The sequence below is a fragment of the Gekko japonicus genome, unplaced genomic scaffold (genome assembly GCF_001447785.1).
Source record: "Gekko japonicus isolate JY-2015 unplaced genomic scaffold, Gekko_japonicus_V1.1 scaffold157, whole genome shotgun sequence".
Classification (NCBI taxonomy): Eukaryota; Metazoa; Chordata; class Lepidosauria; order Squamata; family Gekkonidae; genus Gekko; species Gekko japonicus.
In genome coordinates, this window is record NW_015168051.1 from 1,377,724 (window position 1) to 1,404,259 (window position 26,536).

General features: G+C 45.4%; 2 protein-coding genes across 4 annotated transcripts in view; both read left to right on the plus strand.

The window, feature by feature from the left end:
* LOC107113099 (thioredoxin-like protein 4A) overlaps positions 1-2,308 on the plus strand; it is a 13,142-nt gene extending 10,834 nt beyond the window's left edge. For all 3 annotated transcript variants that reach the window (XM_015414362.1, XM_015414364.1, XM_015414363.1), the window contains 2 exons: positions 634-737; positions 2,037-2,308. In XM_015414362.1, the coding sequence (XP_015269848.1) occupies positions 634-737; positions 2,037-2,208 (276 nt within the window). In that variant the 3' untranslated portion in view covers positions 2,209-2,308. The remainder of the gene's footprint in view (positions 1-633; positions 738-2,036) is intronic.
* A 5,811-nt stretch (positions 2,309-8,119) lies between these two features.
* PRELID3A (PRELI domain containing 3A) lies at positions 8,120-25,585 on the plus strand. The gene is made up of 6 exons (XM_015414380.1): positions 8,120-8,337; positions 12,190-12,358; positions 12,825-12,914; positions 13,660-13,730; positions 13,829-13,931; positions 22,710-25,585. Exons 1-6 carry the CDS (start codon positions 8,306-8,308, stop codon positions 22,824-22,826), a joined length of 582 nt encoding a protein of 193 aa, XP_015269866.1. The 5' UTR covers positions 8,120-8,305; the 3' UTR covers positions 22,827-25,585.
* The last annotated feature ends 951 nt before the right edge of the window (positions 25,586-26,536 follow it).

Sequence of the window (26,536 nt, forward strand, 5' to 3'; positions counted from 1 at the left end):
CAGGACAGTATATTTTTGACAAATTATGTCCCAAGGTTGCACTGATCTTTGCTGTTGTAATACGATCTGTTGCACTGTACATATAGTATAGGCCAGTGCAAGACAAAGCTTGTTCAGCAGAACAAGCACTCTAGTAGAAATATTTGCTGTTGCAAAGTTGTGCAAAGTTGTAGCATCATGCAGAAAAGGGCAATGTAAGGGATGAACAGATGGCTTACCTAATTGGTTGCACCTGCTTCCATCATGTTACTGAAGAAATCTAGCTGTCCAGTCTGAAGCCTTTAACAAGGGTGGCTGGGCATGATGTCAACATAGAGAGGAAGGGAGTCTAACTTGGTAGCCCTTTGCCATCTTGGGACTACTTAAAAAGGGTTGCACAGCGTTGAAAATTAAATGCTGATAACCATTGGGAGAAATAGAAATAGACCTTTTATGATGTGGCAACAAACACTATATAATCACACTGGATAAAGTTTCATTCTGGATGTCATGGTCTAGAACATGGACCCTATGTTAACATATCGCTTGTCTTTTTTGAAGTTAAATGCTGTGTTCATATTTCTTTGTAAGCTTACAATGCTTGACCGTGAATGCTTAGTTACCATACTCTGCTCTAAATATTTTTCTTAATAGGTGAAAAATTTTGCTGTTATTTACCTTGTGGATATCACAGAAGTACCAGACTTCAACAAGATGTATGAACTGTACGATCCCTCTACAGTCATGTTTTTCTTCAGGTATATTTTATTCCTACATTTCATTGTAATGTATATGTTCTCCATTGATAAGCTGTGCAAACATTATTATACAATAACACCTCTCTTATTGTACTATACTGTGTTGACTGTAATCAGAATCTGATTCTTTACTCATGCCAGCCATTCTGTTAGGAAGCTGCAGTCTTCAAAACTAAGGGTAACCCTCTGGGCCATTTGTGATATTACAGGAGTTGATGGCTTTTCTGCAAAGCCTTGTTTTAGTGAGGAAAATCAAGTGAGCCTGTTGAAGTGAACTACAAGAGTTGGGCTACTGGATCCAGTCAGTTGGCTTAAGCGACAGCAATGTTACAGCTGAAGCTGTTGTAGGAGGCAAAACCAGTTGACACTACCTTAGTTACCAGCGTACCTCCAGCTGTTTTCTTGCTATCATTTTTTTGTCAGTTTCTTTTGCTCTTGCAGGTCAAAAATAGTCATAAAAGATGCTATGCAGGAGAGTTTAGGAGGAATGATGCCTCTCCCTGAATGTAAAGTATTTTATTAGGTACAGCTGTTTCTGGGCAATGGACTGTCTCTTCGTGCAAGCAATTGGATTATTTACATATGGTCTTATGAATCACTGCCTTGGAGTTGCAGCTCCTAGAATAGGTTGGAAAGCTGTCAGAATTGCAGTGTCAGAAATAAATACATGCATATTAGTGGCCTCTCTTTTTACTTCTCAGTTTGCTTTATCCAGGCTTTAGAACTTTTAGATTAAATGTTATGCATAAGAAATCTGAAGTGGCAAAATTTGCTAGTTATTTTTGTTTGTTTTTATATTTGGGTGTGAAGTTATATGGAAACGGGTCATTTCGTAGAAAAAGAGCTAGGGGGACTCATTAGCATAACTTATTAGCATATGCCACACCCCCTGACATCACCGGAAGTGTGTCCTCCCCACAGCCGGCGGCGACCTCCAGCGGGCACCAGCAGGGAGCTCCAGGCCCCGCCCTCCCACACCTCACCCGGGGGGTGGCGTCCCCCCCCCCAAATGACCCCTGTATGGAAATAATATTAGAACAGATTTCTGTATGATATTTGAATTATTAGTAGCTGTATCTTTGGGGTGATGTTCACAATTTGAAACGAATGATGGTTAAACACCCAAGGTTATAATTTTGACTTAAACTTTAATCTGAGGTTTTATTATGCTAGACCTGTAGAAAGGTGATAAGTGGAGAGGGACAATGAATAGAGATACTAGTGACCCAAAATACTGAGTAACTTCATAAAGAAGTAGATCATTCACTGATGTATTTCTCCTCTTTTCTTTTCTTAAAGAAACAAACACATAATGATTGATTTAGGCACAGGCAACAACAACAAAATTAACTGGGCGATGGAAGACAAGCAAGAGATGATTGACATCATAGAAACACTTTATAGAGGTGCTCGTAAAGGTAGAGGTCTTGTTGTATCACCCAAAGACTACTCAACCAAATATAGATATTAATGCTTTGGACCTTTATAAAATAAATGTTTGTATATAATGCCTTTGCTTGTTTACATCTTTTCATTGTGAGTATGTTTGAAATTACATAAATATTTTCATGGCACAAGTGATGCTGTTAGCTGTTTTATTTCAGAAATAAAGTATCATGTTCATCATGTTCAATGTAAAGAGTTTTAGATCTCATTTTTCACCCAGAATGATACAGGTAATCTTGTTCACTGTTGGTAACATGAACTTTGGTGAGCTGCGACATAACAGTAACATGAGAACAGTATGTTTGAATAGAGTATAAATAAAATCAGGTTTATGGAAAAATCCTAAAAGTTAGAAATAGTGTGTATGAAATGTCTCCTTCCACATAGCTAGTCCAGAGCAAGCCAACCCAGTGAGCAGAACTGGGTGATGGGGATGCTCAGAAATGGAACCAGGTGTAATGAGTAAACAGGAAAGGATGGTGGAATAATGGAGTCCCTGACTGGAATGTAATGCAAAGGGGTTGGTCATGTTAGGACAGAGCAGTCTGTGTTGTGGGGCTGGAGAAGTAAAGACAAGGAAACAGAAAGGATGTTTAAGGACTAAGTAGGGCGTAGTTGTAGGGAGATTGGAATCATACTGTCCCGGTCCCGATGGTCCGGGCCTCTTCCCCGACCCCACGCCCGGTGATTCCCCCGCTTACCACGGCCGACAGCCTTGGGGAGACACCGCGGAGTTCTGAGGCAGGCAAGGAGGCAACTAACCAGGATGCAGAGAGGGGCGAGCATGGTGGGTGTTCAGCCCCTTACCCGCAGAGCCTGTCCCCGTGTGTGCGGTAGGAGGGCAGGCCCGCCAGAGGGCCAGCTGGGATCCGCCAAGTATTTGTCAGCTCTTGACCTAACCAAAGGTTACTGGCAGGTCCCCGTATATCCCCCTGACAAAGGGAAGACCGCATTTGCCCCCCCTCAGGGGCTCTTTCAATTCAAAAGAATGCCTTTCGGACTCCACGGAGCCGCCGCTACTTTCCAGCGTCTCGTTGACAAAGTGATGTCCCAATGTGAAGGATTTGCCCATGCCTATCTGGATGACATAATCGTATGTAGTCCGGACTGGCAATCACACCTTCGCCACCTCAGAGCAGTACTCACAGCACTGCGTGACGTCGGTCTCCGGGCCAACCCAAGGAAAAGTAAGCTAGGCTTACAGGAACTAAAATATCTTGGGTATATTGTAGGGCGAGGTCAACTCCGCCCTCTTCCGGAGAAGGTAACCGCGCTGGAAGAACATCCACGACCCACAACCAAGAAACACCTACGACGGTTTTTAGGGGTTATGGGCTATTACAGCCGTTTCATCCCCCGATTCGCCACTATGGCTAGTCTGCTCACCGATTGCCTGAGAAAAGACAGGCCGAACCAGTTACGGTGGGGCTCAAGAGAATGCCTTTCGGAAGCTGCTACAGAGTTTGTCGGGGGGTCCTGTCCTCCACAATCCCGACTTTGACCACCCGTTTGTGGTCCACACCGACGCATGGGGAACGGGCCTTGGGGCCGTCGTGTCCCAAGAACTCGATGGAGAGGAACGCCCGGTCCTTTCCCTCAGCCGGAAGTTACAACCTGGGGAACAACGTTACTCAACAGTAGAGAAGGAGGCCCTAGCGGTTAAATGGGCCATCGGGGCGCTGCAGTATTATTTAACCAATAACCCCTTTAAGTTAATCGTTGATCACACGCCACTTTTATGGCTGTCGTGAATGAAAGATAGTAATCCCCGTATACTCCGTTGGTACCTGTCACTTTTACTTTTTCGTTTCACAGTTCACCATCAAGCCGGAAAGGATCATCATATGGCCGATTATTTATCCCGCCTCTTTGAAGAGGATTCCCCCCATCAGAAAGCCCGGTGGGGGGGGTATCCCGGTCCCGATGGTCCAGACCTCTCCCCCGACCCCACGCCCGAGACCCACCCGGCGATTCCCCCGCTTACCACGGCCGACAGCCTTGGGGAGACACCGCGGAGTTCTGAGGCGGGCAAGGAGGCAACTAACCAGGATACAGAGAGGGGCGAGCGTGGTGGGTGTTCGGCGGCGTCTCAGCCCCTTCCCCGCAGAGCCCATCCCCGTATGCGCGGTAGGAGGGCAGGCCCGCCAGAGGCGCCGTCATCGATGAGGCCAGCGGGGCCTTCGCAGCCGAAAGATGGCCTCCACGCCCCTGCTACGGTCGGGGGCGGACCGCCTCCACCCCTTTGCAGAGCGTCGGAGCTCTTATAGAGAGGCGGAGCCACCCGAGATTGACAACTCAGTGTCCAATAGGAACGGAAGAGGAGTCAGGGAGGGGGATAAAAGGGGAACAGGAAGGGAGGCCGGGGAGGAAGAAACTGCACAGTGGAGGACGGAGACTGGATGCCAGAGAGAGAGGTGACGAGGCGGACGCCTCCCGTGGCTCTCGCAGGGGACCGTGTCTACCATTGGTGACAGAACCAGGTAGCCGGCCCTATTTCTGAGGCCTCCCGTTCACCTTTATGATGGATGAAGACTGGCAGATGGTTGGGTAGAAGCCATCTATAGAACTCAGAGGGCTCAGGGAACCATTCTTACATCTTGGTTCCCTTGTAATTAATGGGGAAGATTCACTCTTGGCTGGAACTGGAATGAGAGGCCACGGACAGGAATGACTGCCCCAAGTTGGAGCAGGAGGGTTTTAGGGACTGGAATGACAGGCCACGGAGTGGAATGACGGCCCCAGGGTGGAGCAGGAGAGTTCTGGAACTGCGATGACAGGGACAAGAGTAGAAAGACGGCCCCAGGGTGTAGGAGGAGTGTTCCGGGACTGGGATGCCAGGAGTGTTCAGGAACTGGAATGACAGGGCCACGGAGTGGAATGACAGCCCCAGGGTGGAGCAGGAGTGTTCTGGAACTGCAATGACAGGGACAATAGTGGAATGACGGCCCCAGAGTGGAGCAGGAGTGTTCTGGGACTGGGGTCACAGGCCATGGAGTGAAATGACAGCCCCAGGGTGGAGCAGTAGTGTTCAGGGACTGGGATGACAGGGCCAAGAGTGGAATGATGGCCCCAGGGTGTACCAGGAGTGTTCTGGAACTGGAATGAGAGGCCACAGAGTGGAATGATGGTCCCAGGTTGGAGCAGGAGGGTTTTAGGGACTGGAATAACAGGCCACGGAGTGGAATGACAGCCCCAGGGTGTAGGAGGAGTGTTCTGGGACTGGGATGACAGGCCACAGAGTGGAATTACAGCCCCAGGGTTGTGGATGGAGTGGAATGACGGCCCGAGGGTGGAGCACCCTGGGGCTGTCATTCCACTCCGTAGCCCTGTCATTCCAGGTCCTGAACACTTCTGCTCCACCCTGGGCCTGTCATCCCTGTCCCAGAACACTCCTCCTACACCCTGGGGCTGTGATTCCACTCCGTGGCCTGTCATCCCTGTCCCAGAACACTCCTCCTACACCCTGGGGCTGTGATTCCACTCCGTGGCCTGTCATCCCTGTCCCAGAACACTCCTCCTACACCCTGGGGCTGTGATTCCACTCCGTGGCCTGTCATCCCTGTCCCAGAACACTCCTCCTACACCCTGGGGCTGTGATTCCACTCCGTGGCCTGTCATCCCTGTCCCAGAACACTCCTCCTACACCCTGGGGCTGTGATTCCACTCCGTGGCCTGTCATCCCTGTCCCAGAACACTCCTCCTACACCCTGGGGCTGTGATTCCACTCCGTGGCCTGTCATCCCTGTCCCAGAACACTCCTCCTACACCCTGGGGCTGTGATTCCACTCCGTGGCCTGTCATCCCTGTCCCAGAACACTCCTCCTACACCCTGGGGCTGTGATTCCACTCCGTGGCCTGTCATCCCTGTCCCAGAACACTCCTCCTACACCCTGGGGCTGTGATTCCACTCCGTGGCCTGTCATCCCTGTCCCAGAACACTCCTCCTACACCCTGGGGCTGTGATTCCACTCCGTGGCCTGTCATCCCTGTCCCAGAACACTCCTCCTACACCCTGGGGCTGTGATTCCACTCCGTGGCCTGTCATCCCTGTCCCAGAACACTCCTCCTACACCCTGGGGCTGTGATTCCACTCCGTGGCCTGTCATCCCTGTCCCAGAACACTCCTCCTACACCCTGGGGCTGTGATTCCACTCCGTGGCCTGTCATCCCTGTCCCAGAACACTCCTCCTACACCCTGGGGCTGTGATTCCACTCCGTGGCCTGTCATCCCTGTCCCAGAACACTCCTCCTACACCCTGGGGCTGTGATTCCACTCCGTGGCCTGTCATCCCTGTCCCAGAACACTCCTCCTACACCCTGGGGCTGTGATTCCACTCCGTGGCCTGTCATCCCTGTCCCAGAACACTCCTCCTACACCCTGGGGCTGTGATTCCACTCCGTGGCCTGTCATCCCTGTCCCAGAACACTCCTCCTACACCCTGGGGCTGTTATTGCACTCTTGGCTCTGTCATTCCAGTTCCTGAATACTTCTCCTCCACCCTGGGGTTGTCATTCCACTCCGTGGCCCTGTCATTCCAGTTCCTGAACACTCCTGGCACACCCTGGGGCTGTCATTCCACTCTGTCGCCTGTCATCCCAGTGCCTGAACACTCCTGCTCCACCCTGGGGCTGTCATTGCACTCTGTGGTCTCTCATTCCACCCCCAGAGTAGTGTATTTGGGCCCAGAGACCCTAATGGAAAATCCTTTCCGCATTTTTATTGCAACTGTACTTGTACTCGAATGTTTTCTAATGGAGCAAGTCAATTGGCAATCCTAGCTTCCATTATTTCCAATGGGCTTTCCAGCGTCTCCCACTGTTTCCAATGGGCAATCCTGCCTTTCCTTTTAGTACATCCCCCCTCTCAGTGCCACATTCCGCTGGTTTCCGTTTTCGTTAGCCCCATAGATTTCATTGGGAGTCTGCAATGATGAGGCCGTCCGTTGCATAAACCTGATTTGGAGGCCGCTCATTCATGTCTGGATGGATTACTCCCAGCTAAGATTAACAACAGCCAATCACGCAGTGCGCGCGCCCCCACCCCCATACTTAATTCTGTGAAAATCCAGGGCTTGGCAAAAGTAAGGGAAATTTTCCCAGCTGCCACGTTTTGACCCTTGCCATTAAGTGATTATTATTTTAGGCAGCTCAGAGGGTAGCCGTGCTGGTCTGCAATAACAGAGTTAAGTCTAGTAGCACCTTAGAAACCCTGGTTGGTCTCTTACGGCGCTGCTAGGCTCGAATCTAAAGCAACCCCGTTTCATTTTAAACCTCAAATGTCGCCCGAGGAACATTTTCCTTACATTTCTCCATCTGAACCTGTCGTGTTTCACGACACAACAGGATTGCGGTGTTTTTGTCATTGGGTCAACGGACTCTTTTAATAGCCCTTGCACCTTGACCGTGGCTTTGATAACCTTTTCCCACACTGGTGTGCAAGCAGCAGCACCCAACAACAATGACGCCGGTTCACACAGTCGTCCCGTTAACACCGCCGGGTTTCATTCTGCAAGGAAGGCGCCGTTGGAGATTTGAGGCGGCCTCCCTCTTTCCTTTCAATTTACGCAAGCCTGCTCCCTGCCGGTGGTGGAAAGGGACGCAAAGACCGAGCCGCGCGCGTGTCATTCCAAGGACGACCTTACACACCTACTAGGTCACGCGAACCGCAAATGACCAAGGCGAGACAGTCCCCTCCTTGGGAGAGCCACGAGAGCGAAGGACACTGGGAAGGGATCACGTGCTTCCTGCGGGGCAAGGTCGGCCCCTCTTAGGCCGCGCAATGACGCAAGCGCGCTCCGTCCCGCATGCCGCCACGGGGCCCCCCTCCTTCAAGAGCGGGATGCGTCTCGTGCACATGCGGCCTCTTCCACGCCCCTGCCTTCAGACTCCGCGCGAAACCCTGAGAGGCTGCCATAGTCGCGGGGAAGCAGCCATGGGGGCGGGGCTCGGTCTCTGACGCGGGGGGGGGGCGGTGGCTTGTCCCGGTGACGTCGGCGAGAGCGGTGTCGTCATCGCCATTCCTTTGCCGGAGAGGAAGCGCAGCCTCTTTTCTCTTTTAGCGAAGACGCCGGCTCCTGCCATTAAGACGCCGCCGCCGCCGCCGCATTCCGAAGCCCCGCAGGATGAAGATCTGGAGTTCGGAACACGTGTTCGGGTAAAGGGGGGGGGGCGTGGTGCGTCCTCCTCTTTGGGGTGCGGGTGAGGGGGAGAGGGATGAGTTGTGGGGCGCACCGGAACCCTTCCCTCCTTTATTCTTGCTTTGGAAACGTCCGCCCTGGTTTCAGGCAACCTGCCCGGCTTTGTGAGCCCCGCGCCGGAGCCCCTCCTTTCCTCAGCTGGCCCCCCGGGGGTGCCGCTTAGAGAGCTTGGCCACAGTGCTGCAATACGGGTGTTTCCACATGTCAACTACTGTTGTGTGGGCTATCTTGGCAGCCCACCTGTGTTGCCCTGAGCTCTTCGGAACGGGGAGGGGGCTGATAAATATTTGCACCTGAACAAATTCCTTGCGGCGACGCCCCCTTCTTCTTCTTTTTTAATTAATATTTTATTATTTTTCACGTAACATGTTTACAACAAAAATATCATACATTTTGGAACACTATACATACTATTACATCATATTATACACAGTGTCACTGGCAATGTCTGCTTAATATGTATATATTAAGAAAAAAGTTGACGCCCCCTTCTTCCAGAGTCGTCAGCACGCGTTGAAGAAGTGCTGTTACGAAAGAGCCCTGCTGTGACAACCAGCACGGGGGAGGGGGGATGTACAGGAGTCCCGGCTTTGCTCGGTGGCTGAAGTACATGTTATTCTTGATGGTTTCCCGTCATCTCTCTTTCTTCTGGAAAGCTGGAAACGTTTATCCATTCATAGAACTGTCCTCCTTTCCCTTCATACAAATGCTTGAGTTATTTGGGACAAAGACTTCGTCTTTCAGAGGTCATGTCATGGCAGTGAGCTGCTAGGTAGGATTGGTTTCTAAAAATACTCCTGTGTGCATAAACCATGTCGCATTAGTCTTATCATGTCACTGGCAGGGAGTGGGTAGTCCTTCCTCATGTCTCTCAAGAGACCTGGGGGCTCTACCCGAGGAGGTGTCACCCTTGAGACTCTAGTTCTTAGGACTTTGTGTTGTATGGTGCGGAGCATAGGCTAGAGAGCAGTGTTCCCTCTAAGCTGAGTTAGTGTTCGCTAGCTCACAGTTTTTTAGCTTCCAGCTCACAGATTTCAGTCTTTGCTCAGGAATGATGGTTCCAGAGCAAACTATGCAGTAGCCAAATCGCTCGCTCACAACTTTAATGTCAGTAGCTCACAAAGTAGAATTTTTGCTCACAAGACTCCACAGCCTAGAGGGAACATTGCTAGAGAGTTTAAGAGATGGGGTGTTTTATTCTCCTTTATAAGAGTACGACATTGGTATTGCAATAAACACCAAGTAATAAATAAGCTTTACTGCTGAGAGGCATGAGTGTAGTGTTGAAATCATTCCATCTGGCAATGTAACAGGAAATTAGCACTCCAGGGATGGAGGGTGAAATTAGAAGGGATTATTGCCACATCTTTGTTTCTACTAATTTAATTCCTAATTGTGTCTTGCTGGAATTTTGCAGTGAGGCAAACTGGGCCACTGCTTGTAAAAGGCTGGTCTTATCTAAATGTACAGACAGTTTGCTTTGGGAAAGATAGTTTGCTTATTCTTATTAGGTCTTGTTTGGTATTAATGATGAGAACTTCTGTCATACCGTCTGAGGAAGGTAGGCCCCTGCCACACAGTGTGTGTGGGGGGAAGTACGGCCAAAGTGCGGCCTTTTAAAGCCGCACCAAAACAAACACGCGGCGGCGGGATCACATAGATCCCCTGAGCCGCCATGCAGTTCCTCCCCGGCACGATCAGATGCCAGGGGGGAAGCTACTGAAGGGAGAGCAAGGCTGCCGAACTGCGCATGTGCGCGAGTGCGCAGTTCGGCTGGGAGCCTGGATTGCTCCGGACGACGGGCGCAGCAGTTATCCCACGGCCATGCTTGCTGCGGTGCTTCAGGTAAGTCCTCCTCTGTAGGAGGTTCTTTTTTGCAGCGGCTTTTCTGGGTTTAGGGACGGATTGGGGACGGGTGCGCGCCGCTTCCCAGATGTTGCAGTGAGATCGCGCCCGTTTGCTGTGCCCCTGATCCGTCCCTCTCCCGGGCCAAAAACATCTGTGTGACCGGGGCCATAGAGTAGCAGCCTGGGGCATAAACATGCCAAACTGATTTAATTAATACCTTGGACTGACTCATGATACATAGGTAACACACCTTGTGACTATCTAGCAGCTAAGTATAATAGCTTGGATCTTGCCAAAAATATCCACTGGTGGAAGGGTTTCCGTCAGTGGAGGTGACTTTATTTGTGTTCCCCCTTCACTGTAGCCTGAAATGCCCTCTCAAATTCCACATCTTAAGAACAGGTGACCCCAAGGAACAGTATGAAGGAGGAACTGGATGTGTGCTGCAGGGATGAAGATTGGTGACAGTTGCTCTTTCTCCATCGGTGGAAATCTTCTGTAGGATTCAACCTAATACCTGTTCTTCTATATGTTATAATTGGATGAAGATCTACAGTTCTGTAACAAGGAATATTCTCAGTGAACATAAATCATTTATATTATTCGTCCTCTTACTTTTCTGCTGCAGTTGTGCAGAATTATAGTAAGGCCACACTGGGAGTAAGCCCCATTGACACCGATGGCAACTGTTTCTGAGTAAACATGAACAGAGTTAGGCTATTACATGAATACTGAGATATTAAAAGCTTATTTTGTATGGAGCTTTAAGAGTCTGCAGAGCAGCCTGCTGTGGCTCAAGAAGAGGAACTCTTTAATCCAGACTTTGTCCTGTAATCTAAAGTTTGCTAGTTCAGTTGTGACTTAGACACTCTAAGCTTGCAGACACTGAAACACATTGGGTCTGCTGGCATTTGCTTTGCATCTGTTTATGGCTTTTTTGGGGGGGATGGGTTTCTTTAGCTATCTGGAAGAACAGCAAAAAGGTAAACTGTATTGTGTACATATTTATCTTTAAGCTCTTTTCATCTGCTCTTAACATGTTCAGTCCCACAGCAGAGTACGCCTCAAGGTCTTGGCAACACTGGACAAAACTGTGAGGGACATCAGTTCTATGAAACTTTTGCTGCATTACTTGTTTGTTTAACAGCCCTGCAAAAGATCTGCAGGCTCCTTATTTGAACTTTCTGGTGTGCATCAGTGGCTGATAGAGCACCCTTCTAAGAAGGTAGATCCCTGAATTTGTCTTATCCCCAGTATGGGTTTGCTGCTGTATCTTGCTGGCAGTGCATGGAATACAGAAGGAGACTGTTGCGTTGGAGTTTGGGAACTTTAGGGCTTATGGAGGGGCTGTAGGTGATCTAGCCCACTTTACTATTTCTAGCTGCTGTAGCTGCAGAAATTGCTAATAGATTGCTGCTGAATCAGAATGGTTGTATTTGTAATCAGACTGTTCCGTTTATTACATTTTCCATGATACTCAGTATTGAGATGCTTAGAACCTGACATGCACACAAAACAGTATGACTCTGTGATCTGGTCCTCGAGAGAGAAAGTGGCTTTCAGCCTTTGCCCGTTGTCCAGTTTATTCTCAACAACCTAGTGAGATAGGTTAGGCTGAGAGTGTGTGTCTGGGGTCAAGGTCACTGATTATGCTTTCATGCCAGAGTGGAAATTTGAGCCTGGGGATCCTAGTCCAGTACTCTAATCACTACGCTAAACTGGTTTTAAAAGCACTTCATTCTATACATCAAGCATGTATACAGTGCGCTCTGTCTTGTGCCCCTAAGTTTTAAATCGTGAATTTAATAAGTAAATTCTAGTTAAAATCTCTGCTGCTGTGTCATTAGTATGTGTATTTGACATTTCCCAGAATGTAATTTCAAGACGTTCTTGGGCCAGTATTGCATGTATTGAATCCTTAAACATGTGTCACTTAATTCTCTTCTGTTTTATATTCCTAGACATCCATGGGACACTGTAATAAAAGCTGCTATGCGAAAGTACCCCAATCCCATGAACCCATCTGTGGTAGGAGTCGACGTTCTGGACCGAAGTCTTGATAGTCAGGGACGGTTGCACAGCCACCGACTTCTGAGCACTGAATGGGGGCTGCCGAGTATTGTTAAAGCTGTAAGTTTTTAATGAACGGAATAATTTTAGAACAATAGTCATGTTGCCCAATTGCAGAAAAAAAATAGGCGGGAGTCTAACTGCACCTTCTTCAACTCTGCTGGTCTTTAAGTGCTGCTAGACTCCTGCTAGACTGCTTAGAGACTGAATCATTGTGGGCAGTGATACGGTGAAGCAGTGAGTGGAATTTTCATTGGAAGTAGATAACGTCCAGAACTACTCCGTAAGCTTTTTGTACTTTTTCTGTGCCCATCTTGGGACAGCATTGCATACAACCGCTGCAGTATTGAATGCTCACATTGAGGGTTCAGAATGGAGATGTGTATGTAGAGGAACAAGCACAAGGGGACTGATTGTTCTGACTGGGCTTTTACCACAGCATGCTTTACAGGAATACCTTTATCAGTAACCTTGGATATGTTCATCAGTGTCAATTTGGATTCATATGTTTGTCCTTCCTTTTTAGATTCTGGGAACAAGTAGAACTGTTACATATATTAAAGAACATTCTGTGGTAGATCCAATGGAAAAGAAAATGGTGCTGTGCTCAACGAATGTAAGTAATGACTCAAAGTAATGTATTTTGCACCTGCTAGTAGGACAGGTGAATTCCTGATTGCTGTTTTAATGCACTGGCCGTTGAAGGCTTTCCCAAAGCAGAAGCATGCCATTGTAAGGCTAAAACTGGAACCACAATAAGTGGGGTTTTTTTGTTCAGACCAGGTATTTGTTTATTTGTTAAGAAAATGTAATTTTAAAAAGTCCCACCTTTCTGGGTCAGAACAACTACTACGGCAAGTAAAACCAGCACTAAAATCTCAGAGCAGGATTAAAATCCTATGGGTAGCAAATGGAATTTCTGATAAGTAGTAATGATCATAGCCATAGAGCACTGTGGTAGTATTAGTCTTACAGAAATTATCTGGAAGGATTCAAGGTGAAATGGCACATAGTAATACTTTTGTCTTGGGTTCCTGTGCGTTAGATCAGTGGTTCTACACTTATAGAGTAGGTTATGCGCCTATAGGGTAGTTCGCTCCGCATCTCATGAATGTTGGCATGAAAGCATCTTCTTCCAGATGCTAGAGGAGCTAAGCACTGTCTGTGGTTCTACTATGCTACCTGCATGTGTGTGGAATCACACACGTATATGAAAGGAAGTTGCCTTTTGTGTAGAGAAGCACAGGATTTACTTTGACTTTTGACTGCACCAGCTATAACTTCTGAATTGCATACCTGAAGACTAAAAGGAGAACAGTAGTGAGAAAAATGAATTTTCCTTTTTTCCCCTCTCCCTTAAGATTACACTTACAAATCTTGTATCAGTCGATGAACGATTAGTCTATACGCCTCACCCTGAAAACCCTGAAAAGTAAGTTGGAATGTTCTTTATCTTTGCCTTTTAGTCTGAAGTGTTAAATCAGTAAGGTGTTGTTTCTGTACTGATACCATTTTTTCCTCCCCTTTCAGAACTGTGCTAACCCAAGAAGCAATTATTACAGTGAAAGGTGTTAGCCTCAGCAGTTATTTGGAAAGCTTAATGGCAAGCTCAATATCCTCCAATGCTAGAAAGGTAGGTGTATGAAGTATGTGTGTCGATTGTGGCTCAAGCAAAATGGATCATTTATGGCTTAAATCAAGTAATCTTTTCAGCGCTTATGTGATAGCATTATTCACGTATATGGTGATTCTTTTGCTTTTGACAGAGTCCAAAAGGGTTCTTTATTTACATTCCACTAAAAAGCAGTCCACAAATTCAATACTATTAAATAATAAGGCATTTGGAGCTAAGAAAACTTTATCTGAACCAGTTATTTTTAGTTTGAGAAGTAAATTTGTTGCATTAATACTTAGCATTTGAGTCAGCATTCACAAAATTCATTGCTGTGCACAGACTCAAACCGTGGTACCTGCTTTTTGCAGGTGGGAGCAATTTGCCATGCAGTGTAATGGATGGTCCATTAGTATTTAGATCAGGGATCCCTCAATATAACTTTCTTGGTGCCTGCCAAGTGGTTTTAGAAAGTTGGTGGGGTTCCTGCTCAACAGGGCTTCTGATCTGATTGGCTGTGGAAATTAAAATGTTGTTTTGGTAGTAGCTACAACCAGTTTTGGGTTTTATTTTCGTACTCCTTTTTCTTAGTGTATTCATTCAAATAATGCCTTTTGCATTTGGCTTTCCTTTGTGGTTGGCTTAGCCTCCCATAGTGGCCATTTTGTGGTTGTGCCCACCACGTGTCAGAATTCCAAAGGTGCCCATTGGCTCAAAACGTTTGAGGACCTCTGATTTAGATGAAGACAGTTAAAATGGTAATACTTAGGCCCTAGTGGGCCAACAAAAACTTACAGCTGAAAGGGGGAAACAGGAGTAATGAAGGCTAGTCATGTGATCTAAACAGTCTGCTCACCAACAGGAAATGTAGCTGCCAGCCTCATAAAGACAGAGGTCTGAGTAATGTTCCAAGTGGACTATAGTCTTCCACAGTGGTGGCTTGAGCCAGGTAGGTTTTCAGAATGGGTAGGCCAATCACCTTCTTGTTCTCTTGGCGTTCAAAACACAAGAAATGAGAACTGCGTACATTTTAGATGTCCAGATAATAGAGGAAACTGTTTACATACAATGTCTATTGTTTCCTTCTATGTCAAGAATAGGGATGGGCACGAACCGAATTATGAACCGAGCCCAGTTTGCAAGCCTCGATTCATGCTTTTTTTCCTTCTTTGGTCTTTCACAAGCTGAACCGTTTTTCATGGAGGTTTGTGGGTCAGACATGCTGGCGCTGATTAATCAGTTGTCCAGGCAAGGGGGGGGGGGATGGACTTTTGCAGCCCTTCTGCAGCCCTGGAAACACCAATAAGGGCCCTCCAGAACTTGATCGAGAGCTCTGGCTGCCAACATTCTGGGAGCAGAATGGATGTATACCCCCCGCTCACTCTCAGCTGCTTTCACTTTGCAGCAGGCAGTTAGGCAGAGAGGGAGTAGTTACTGTTGGAGGCAGAGAGGGAAGCAATTGGAAGTCTGTGTGAACAGTGTTGGTGCTTCAGGGCTCTGAGGCACCTGTCCCTCTGCTACAGCCAGGCAGAGGGGCTCAGCCAGTGGATTCTTTGGCTGAGGACCCTCACAGTCCCCCTCAATGGGATTTTTGTGCACCTGTCCCTGGCTGGGGCAGTATCTGGTGATCTCAGGGCTCTAGCCCACAGTTGTCCCTCTGCTGTAGCCAGAGGGGCACAGCCAATCCTCACTAAAGCCTCCCATAGCCAGTCCTCACCAAACTTGGAGGGCAGGTAGAGGGGCACTCCAGGGAGGTCCTCTGTGAGTATGATGTCTCTAGCTTGCAGGGGGGTCATTCCTGGGGCACCTGCTTTGGGGGGCTGTAACTCAGCCCCCCTAAATTCAATCCTCACCAGATGTGGCAGGCAGGTAGAGGGGAGTCAGCTGGAGACTCACTGTGAGTTTGACGCCTGTAGCCCTCAGGGGGCCCGTTCTACCACACCACAAACCTCACAAACTGGTTCATTAAACAAAGTCATGGAAGTTCATGGTTCGTGAAAACCGCAAACCTCCATTTTGCTGGTTCATGCCCATCCCTAGTCAAGAACTGTGAATAATAGTTCACATTCTAGTTGCCCTGTGTGGGGAGTGTCTTGAAGGAAATCTGAAGTGCTTTTGTGCTGAAGTGCTAAAATTGCTAGAACATGTTCCTTGACCCGTGTTTTTTTTTTAATGAGTTTTGGAGTAATAAGTTGGTGAAAAGTGACTGTTCCCTTAATGCCACACTTAAAGGAAGGTGCATGAAAGTATCCCATGCGTTTGGTGCAGCGGGATGAGGAGATTACAAGAATACAGTAGCACTAGATCTATTTGTGTATATGGAAAAGGTGAATGAAGTTCAGAAGAGCTGGTTTTACGGAGACCAGCTAGCTGGATTTTCATGTCGGTTGACAGCTTTGATGGCATGGGCTCACTGTTTGTGTGATCTTGAGGTCTTAATCTCTGCCAGCTGCCAACAATTTTACTCCTCTAAGGCTGCAGTGCTAAGTGTGCTTACTAAGGAGAAAATCCATGGAACTTTTGAGTATGCATGGGTAGACTGGACCATAGAGCGACAGCTGAGTAACTCGGCTCTAAAAAGAATATTATCGGGTAGGGGCTGTGTGTTTTGGACCCTAAACAAACTGATCGGAATTGGCACCCAGATTAATGTGGGATTGAGGTGTGACTCAAGCTAAACATGACTGACTTTCGGTTGGCAATTCTTTGTAAGATTTGTGTGTGTGCATGTGCCCTTCAGAAAGCAATAAACTGCTGGTTCTGTTGAGCTGTTTTGCTGTAGTTCTATGTCACCTTTCCTTTTTAATGTTACCCCCCCCCCACTGTCTCACATTACCTAGTTATATTACTTTACAAAAGAATGTGAGCTCTTCTCTTGCTGTCTTTATTTGTGCATTCTAAGGCAATTTCATGTAGTGACTTTACCAAATCTCCACAAGGAAGTCACCATGTGCAAGAAGTGGACCTTAAACTAGGATGATATGAACTGAGCAGAAACATGTATACTCATTTGGGCTGTGCTTATCTCTGCCACTGTGTAGGGTGCCCTCAAAATCCCGCTCTGACCCCTCAAAACCTTTGAGGATATTGCGTGAAATTTACAATGATACTTGGAAATGCTTTATATGCGGGCTCATGAGTTTGCAGGATTGTATTTGGAATGATGCTGGAAGAACTTTATGACATAAGTTGTAAATCTTTTCTGTGTTACTCCAGGGGTGGGATGCTATTGAGTGGACAATTCAACATTCTGAAAGTGCTTTAAGCTAGCAGTCTCTTTCTACAGATGCACTTTGTACTAACTAGTGGTAATATACCAGCATTTGTTACCTTGGTACTGCATTTCATTTTCTAGCAAATCTGTGCATGTGTTTGTGATGTTACTTGAAAAACGTGCATGCCTCATATATGTGTATATATACACACACACACTGCATATCCAGGAACTGCACCCTTATTCTTTTTAACATAGGAATTGGGGAGCACTGGTTACTTCTAAAGGTTTTGCCAAAAGACAATTGAGAGGTTCAAATTTTTTTTTTTAATAATCCCCACCCTTCTGTTCTAGGATGTTTTCCATTTGTTGGTTAGAAAAGTAGAAAGCTAGACTTGATTAAAAATATTGTGAGTGCTTGTGAAGCTACTGGTAGGAAGGTGTGTTGATCCAAGACCTTTGGGTGTTTTATACTTTAGGTTGTTAGTGGTTCCAGTTATTTCTGGAAGGCCTGTGGTATAGCAGTTTTTGCATGTTGTCACCAGTGTAGGAACGTAACATTATCATTGGTTGGGCACAGTGGTTGTTCTTTAGTATGCAGTTTTATAGCTCACCATCAAAAGACTTAAATGTGGTGTCAGATTATCTCATTAAGATGCCCTCAAGGCTAGAGCTAGAGGAGACGAGAGGTCCATGGCTGTCACTGAAAACAACAGCGCTGTGAGGGCAGGTAAAGTGTTGGTATGACTGTCTGCCATCCGACATCTTGTATTACTAGACATTATCATGAGAAAGAGGGACTGACATGGAGGAAGCTCAATGACGGTTGCTGTTTTTAGCAGCATTCATGTGTTATGTCTAGCTCCGGCTTTTCAGAGTATTGTTACCATACTAGTGTCTACCTTGTCCTCATTGGCTTAAAACTTAGGCAGGTTACCGAAACTTACTTTAATGTAAGTATTTGTGTTGTGATAATAAAATAAGTTTTGTCTTTGCATTCCCACACTGCCACATCTAACACAAGTGTACAGTTTTGAGAGGCATGTTAGCAACTGTTTAAACAGTTTTTACCTGTTTTGCTTGACCCTCAGGTCCTTGTAGATGACGGATAGGAGAGCTGTCATCAGGATCGCCTGGAATTTTTAAAATACATCTGCAGTGGGGGAGGGGAATTGGGTTGGGACTGTAGTGCTGTTGTGGAGTTAAAGCTACCCCCCCCCCTCGTTTTCCCAATTTGACCCTTTTTTATAAAAGCTGCCTCTTTCCTTATAGGGCAAACATACCAATATCTTTATGTCTTCTTCCATGAAGCAAAAGCAACTTCTGGTGAGGTGTGAGCGTGATGAGATTTAAATTGAGGGAACTGGCACGGGAGAAATAGTTCTCTCCCCAGTGCCCTGTCCCTGCCTGATTCTAGTCCTTCGACCACTGCACCACCAGATCTTATCTTGGATGTTCTCTTTGACAGTTCCGTTGGAATTTCTTACCAACTTTGAAATGGATAGATCAGTCCTGTGCTTGCACTCCTTACTATCCACTTGAGTCCAAACACTTACCCAGTATGTCACAGAGTTGTGTCATACTTAAATGCATTTGGATTTAGAGTGTGTGTATATATTCTTTAAAAAATAGCAGTCGCTTTGTATGTGTTCAGTTTTACTGTTTAGCTTGTGAGACTCTTTAGGCAAATATTAATCTTTAAGGGAGTACAAAATACTAACCACTGAAAATATTACACCTCATTTTTAACTTGCATTTTGTATGCTCGCTGTACTATTACCATATGCATTAACACTTTAGGTGCATGTTTTAGTCGTTTAATGTGCTTGCTTGAAGGCATAACCTGTTTTAAGGTACCTTAGAAATTCTGTAAACCAGTCCTCTGTCAGAATGTAGTTTGCTCATATTGTGTCTGCTTGGGTCAAGCAGTCCTTTAGAGTAGAATGAAATTGAATCATCTTTTGGGGGCAAACAGGATGGGGCATGGGAATATCCACAAGTGGCTCTTTGCCACATTTATCTTTTGGTAAATAGCTTCCACAGGGGGAAGGGGGGACACTAGAATCCTCCCTTTGCCAAGCCAGTTTCTTATCCTCAAATGTTCCATCACCAAGCTGTGGTATGCCTATTGTGCTGTGGCCCTGATCCAAATTGGGGTTGGCCTGGCTGGTATCTCTCAGTATAAAGCACATTAGAGGTCCATTCCTGGTTCTTCCAGTAGCTCTTCTGATCTGTCCCTCAGTGACTTTGGAAAAGGATGAGTAGCCAGTACTTGCAAGAAGTGCTGCAGAAACTCTGGAAACCACAAAATTCGGTTATTAAAAAAGCTGCAGTGACTTCTTGTTGATTGGCTTCTTCAGATTCTTCTAGTTGTTTTGTCTCCGTGACTTCGTATGGTGTGCTCAGACCCAGCTTTACTTTGCTGTAGCCCCAGGAAACTTACTGTTAACAGCACTGAGGGTAATTTACTGTAATGATCTGCTTTGAATTAATGGGAATTGAGTGGCAGAGTGTGTTGGAAGTGTGCAGTCGATCATTTATGATTAGAAATGCTTGATGCTACGAAGGCGACAGCTCTTGCTCTCCACTCTGCAGTGATCCTGTGGATTCTGCCCTCAGCTCTTCACAGTAGAGCCGGATGGTGGTATTAATGGGTTCCCTAGTCTTGCATTGTACTTTGATTCCAGAGCCGGATGGTGCTGTTGGGTTCAAGGATGGAGCCAAAGCTGACTGTCCTGGGACCAAAACGAGACTTTAAAATCAGCCTGTATTTCTTTTTCTCTATTTCAAAAAACATAAGTAAATAAAAATTAAAAATGTCCATGTAGGCCTCCCTGAAAGAAGTAGGGCTTATATAGTTTTGCTTTGTTTTTTAGAGGCCTACCTAAGTGACAGATTTATGTCTTTTCTGCCTGGAACCCAGCGCTGTGTAGTTACGGGGCAGGGGGCCTTAGGGACGCATAATATCAAACTCTTCAGCACTCTCTCTCTCTGTTACTGTTGCCAGGATTTGAAATGGTGGGGTGGGGTCCATGTGTTGTATGTATTCTCCTGCTCTTAATGTATTGTTTTCTACTTTGACTTTACATGATGTATCATGTCTGATTCTTTTCTGTACTGGCTCTGTTTTTGTAATCTTAGTCCTATTAAGTTGCATTTGATTACATTGCTTTACACTGTGTAATCCACTGTGAGTCTCAGTGGGATGGATGAGTTATAAAGTAAATATATAAAATGGTTTGGTCCAAGACTACTGTGTAGATATGTCCTAAAACTGTAGTTCTTCAATTTACTACTGCCCCCTAAGCATGCATGATTACCAACTGCCCCCCCTCCCTGCCGTAAGTAGAAGATGAAGACATAAAAAAGCACTGTAGACAAGGCCCACCTACATACAATATAGGTATATATGTTGTATTTGCCTATTTATTTTATTTATTTATTTTAGGTATTTTTATCCCGTCCTCCCCGCAAGCGGGCTCAGGGCGGCACCACAGTTGCATTAGCTGCAGATCTTCGTGCCTGATGGTTAGATTTGATACTTCCTCGCTGTATGCTACTTTTTTAAGGGCCAGGAGGAGAAATTTGGGGTTGTATTCTCCAGGCAAGATACAAAGCGGCTGTCTACCTCTGGCTGTCAGAAGCCATTGCAAGCGGGGAGAAGGCACTGTTTAACATCCCAAATGCTTTCCATTGACCCCAGAGTTCACAATGGTCCCCAAGATTTGTAGATCCCCCCCCCTGTTTAAAATCACTTTGTCTAACATTTTCTTTAGTCAAATTTTGCCTGTTTACTATTGTTTTATCTTTTCCCCTCAAATGAAAGTGCAGCAAGGCAAGTAGCATTTTTTTTTTCGTTTTAGAAATGGCTCATACAGAATGTTTAATCGGGAAGTGTAGAGAACAAACCAACACCGGAGATACACAGTAAACGGGATGTAACAAGGAAAGCCAAAACTGTGTATAAACAAAGAACCATTCAAGTACAACATGAGAATATCCAAAATAATTTATAACTATGAATAGTATTAGGACTCTTCCTGTATCTTTTACTTGGTTGTCGTGTGGACTGCATTCATCCAAACTAATCTCCTTGCAGACATATTGTGATGTAGGTAAAGAAGCAACACTGTCTCACAGGATTAAAGTATCACTGGTCATTCTGTGTGGAAAGTAATACTTTAATTGTGCCATTCATATTCTGTACGAAGGCAGTACAGATTCTGAGGTCTGGGCTTTAGGAAGCAAATTTGTGTGTGTGTTTAGTTTGCATAACGTATTCAGTTTCTAAGGTAAGATTTCAAAAGTAGCGGCCATAGCCCAGATGAGAACTGCAGTGACAGTTCATGAGCAAAGATATCAGTGTGTAAATACAAATGGCTTGGCAAGTGTTGAGGACAATCAGTTGTACGGTACCCCTCTAAGCCAGTTTACTTCAGTAGACTTAGACTCTGTTTAGGACTGCACTACCAGACATCTGAACAAGATCTGGGGAAGTTGGAGGGGGGAGAGAATATTGTCACTACTTCTCGGGTGGCTTACAAAGGAGTTTCTTGTGTACTATGGCAGGTTCCACTGGATCAAACAGTTTGTTTTTACCCTAAGCTGGTGTTACAATGAGCTGCCGTTTGTCCCTTTTATCACTGTAAAGAGGTGCAGCTGGATTTCAGACTCTTTCATATTTGGTTTTGTTTATTCTATAGGCTTGAATGTTAAGATCCAGATCTCGTTAAGTTAAATTCTTGTAAAAATGATGTTAACTTGCTTGGTTTTTGTTACTCCTGAGCTGTACTGAACTTCAGCTGCAAGGCACACAATTAGGGTTGGGTCCAAATGATTCCCTTCTGCTAAGGACTCCTTAGCCAGCAAACAGAAATCACTGGATCGAACTCCTACGATAACTTCAGGATAAAGAATAAAATAGGACAGATAAGCAATTCTGGTAAAACACCCTTGTTAGGACTAACCAGTTTTCCAAAAGTGGCATGTAACGTCTTAAGTCACACAGAACTATTTCTTGGGCTGGAGATAGAAATGAGATGGAGGAAGATGTTTGGGTGGGCGAGGGCATGGTGTAATAAACTCTCTATGTGGTTTATTTTCACTATTTTTACAAGATAATTAGAGTTGAAATATGCCCTATGCAGAAGGCCTCTGACAGAGGCATGCTGGGACTGTTTTTGGAAATAGCCATTCAGGAATCTGTCTCTAGTGCGAATCAAAACTGACAGGTGACTTGTAGGATACGACCTAGCAAGACTAATCTAACCATGGATCCTGCTGTAAGATTAGGTTGTGATTTTGTAACTTCGTTGGCATTGTAGTACTGGCAGCAGTGCATTGACTGGTATGCCTCTGATGTGCTTCCTGTTACCTCAGCTCCAGGACTGTCCTCTTACATCACCATAGCGGTGGTAGAATTTCGGCAGTGCAAGACCTTAAGAAACCTATCCATAAACCCAAAGAGGACAAAGCAATTTGGTTTTGAAGTCCTCTTCTAGAATCTGACAGAGGAAAGATTTAGAAGTGTATCCTGAAGCACTGTGTCTGTTAAATCCATTAAGTTCTTGTGCTTTCTTTAACAGGGTCGAGAAGCCTTGGAATGGGTGATTGGCAAACTGAACACAGAGTTTGAGGAACTAACTTCATCCACGCGAGGGAGTGTGAAGGCAGCAATGGCAGCAGCTTCAATGGAGAATTGATGGACTGTAACAGAGAACTTTATTTTTTCATTAGATTTTTTTTGCCAAGATGGATACTCCATAGTTTTTTATATATTTGTTTATATTATGAGAATTTTACAGGCTAGAAGTTACATTTCCCTGTAAAATGATTGGCCTCTTAGGCATCTATTTGTTCACATTACAGATGAAAGCAACTGTCATTTTTTTAGTTAAAATTTTCCATGTAGCGACAATAGCCTGGCTTCTCCAAATTACGGTGACCTCATGTCCCACTAAAGTGAATAGATGCTCATCAGATATATTATTACCAAACTGTGCCTTGATCAGATAGCTAGAGAACAGAGTTTCCAATTTATACCGCATTTTATTGTGCTTAATACTTAATATTTATTTATTTTTTTAAAGCGCAGCTGAAGTTGTTCTGTAAAGAACACTTAGGTACATAAGCACTGGAAATTTTGTCAGTCTCCAAAGACTAGTTCAGAGAAAGAGCAAGGGCATCACAGAGATGGTTGACCAGGAAAGCTTACTCTGAGATAGTTTACCCAGTTTTGCTGGGTAAAGGCCTCTTTGCTCTTTGAGGCGCTTGATCAAGCCACACTGAAATGAAGGTTAATGAAGCAGAATGGTTGTTTGGGTGGGTTGTGTCCTCAGTCGAAGGTCTCTGGTCCCTGCATGAAGCTTCGTCTTCCTCTTCTTGGACTGTTCAATTACAGAGTCTGAACAAAATATGTAATACTTGACCTCTAGTATTTATAATCAAACCACTGATAAAGGCAGAGTTCCAGCTATTATGCTGGAGTTAAACATCTTTGAATCTTTAAAAAAAATTGTAGGCATGCTCATCAGTGTATATTCACTCTGGTGCATTGCTTTCTATTTACAGTTTCTTCCAACCAACATTTGGAGTCTCGGTTGCTTAGCTCCTTTCTTAATTTACACAATAGATTTCAAGACTGTGACAGACCCATTCCTTGCCAAGCCCATTTCATGCTCTGTTTCAGGTTTTCTGAAGGAGCCTGCTTTATGCTTGAAGGGAGTATGACATGAAGAACATACTTTGCAGACCCGGTACTTTTGCCCAAGCCCATTCCAACTTAGTGGATCTTTCTTCTAAGTAATGCATTTCAATAAGGCCAAATGGAACACGTGTCAGACTCAGTTGTGGCGACTATAGGCCTGCATAGTTCATGCAGAATGCTACTTAAAAGGAAAAATAAGAAGGAAGGTAAAACTTTATGGTATCTAAACCTTTCTAGAAGCTTATTAGATATGTGAAGCTCATAATGAGTAGTTTTAAAAGAATATAATTCTGTTAATACATCACTATTGAGTCCAGCAATAAGTGTACAATAGAAAGGTTGGCAATAGTTTAATGAGCTTCCAAGCATTCTGTCATTCAAAAATAAATTGGAGGGAGAAGAAAAGGCGATCCACAGAGACAAAAATGTCAAGAATGAGACTGAATTGTCTGCTTATAGCCAGCAGCATGAAAATACTTCATTAATTCCTTTGAACTGTGCCTCTTTAGATTTAGAAAGGGAAAAATGGGTGTTGAATGCTAGCAAGAAATCAAGGAGAGAGGGGCTGAAATTTTTTTGCCGATTTGTTTAGCCTTGGAAAAACCTAGAGCAAGGTCCAAGGGTAATACCAAAATTCCATCATAAGCAGAACTCTCTCACTGCAAGCACAGCAGTGTGCTAAAGTAATAAAGAGATCATGCAACCAAACTAGATGAACTGTCTGTGTTATAAGTGGAATATACTGATTTTTTACCCTAGCCTCCCCACTCATGCTCATCAGTATGACTGATTTTAAAGACAATGCGATATCTGTTTTATCAAAAAGAACCGGGTAACCTGAATGAGACCAAAGCACGCTTTGTGCCAAGATGTTTCCTTAAAGGGAAGTTGTGTTGTGTTGGGTTACAAATGCCCTACCCTCCACGGAGGGCATCAGGTCCATCATGGAAGAGGTGTAGTGGCTGTAACACTGGGAGCCAAAGTCTAGCATTTCATCCCATGAATGGACTAGTTAGCAAAAAGCTAACTGATCTTCATCCGCATACCATCTTAACTCTCTTTCCTTCACTATCAGCTGCTTGGTCGCTTTCTGTAATAATTTCCACTTCTGTGTTCTAGGGTGGTCATGCTTTCGCCATAAGCTGCTTGCTGCGGAATTTTGCATATGAACTCTCTTGTGACTCCAGCTCCATAGTTTGTTGGGCAGCCTCTTGTTACCCTGCTCTCTGAAAATCTCTCCTCTCATTCTCTGGCTCCCTTGTGAGTCTGCTGCCACCTTACACTGAACAAGCAAGCCACGTACGGGAAAAGTTAGGGGCCCTCTGGTTCCTTGTTGACTGTATCAGATCTATTTCCCCCCCTTTTTTTAATTTAACATTTTATACATAATACAAACCAACAAATTTACGAACATTCACCAAACAAACCAAACTACATAAAATATTTTTGAAAGCTTTTGTGGTAGATACCCAACTCAATACTGACCACTGTAATCTTGTAATACGGTTTTGCCCATACTACCTCTAGCATAGTTGTCCTTGCTTTTGTCTCTCTTCCCTTCATATTAAGGCACCGCTTATGAAAGACCACCGGCTGCCAGCGGAGCAGATGTTGGTGTCCCCCCCCCCTTCAAAATGAATCATGAGGGTGGGGAGAGCCAATTAAGGCTCAGTACAGGAATGCGGCGGAGGACCGGAGGGCCTGGCGGGAGCTGGTCCATGGGGTCGCGAAGAGTCGGACTCGACTGTGCGACTGAACAACAACAACAGGAATGCTGGCCAATTGGGGACTGGCTCGCTGACCAGGTCTGGCGGTGGCCACTCTCCTCGGCAGTCCGGTCCAGCCACGAGCTCCTAGTTTTCCTTTATTGGGGGTTATTACATTGACATTCTCTGCTTTGAATTTGAAAGCAAATTGAATATTGTTTGGAAATCCACTTTCCTGTCACTTATCCAAATCACTGGCTCAGGGATTCACTGTGTAAAGATACCTGTTCTTCTGTGTCACCTGCCATCTCAGCATTAGACACAGTTATGTATATTATTATTTTTTGCACACTTCTCATTCGCTTCTTAGTTTTACAGTATCTGTAATGGATATGGAAACACCATAATCAGAAATTGGAATGTGAACTACTTGGATGCTGCCTTACATATGCGTTTTCTCCACTGATAGATGAAACCGTGCTGCATTAATGAAACCAAAGTCCTCCCCCTTTCTTCTTGTGGTGGTGGTTTAATAATGCATTATGCAGTTGGTCGTGGCTTTGTTTTTTATTGTAAAGCAGTTGCCACACCTGTAACCTAAACAGCATGACCTTTAATTCTGCTAGATAAGGAGGTCCGATTGAGAATTTTGTCTTACTGAACGTTCCAAAGAACCACTTTGGAAGTTTGGTGAAGCGAGAATTTCCAAAACTGCCGGAAGATTTGCCTCACCTGCTATAATCATGGCTCAAAAGCAAGGGAAAAGAAGTTTGCATGGCACACTACAAAGAGGGAAGGGAAGGTGTTGTGCAGCCATTATAGGTTACTATCACATGAAGGGGCTCATTTGGTGGAAAGGAGCTGTGTTGTTTTCTTTCAACCAGCTCACTCTGCTTGCTTGCATTCTCAAGATTAGTTTGGATTAATTCACAGAAAGATAATTCTGCCCATGACAGCAGCAGTGCAAATGAGCCGGGGGGGGGGGGGGGGGGGGTGTTTT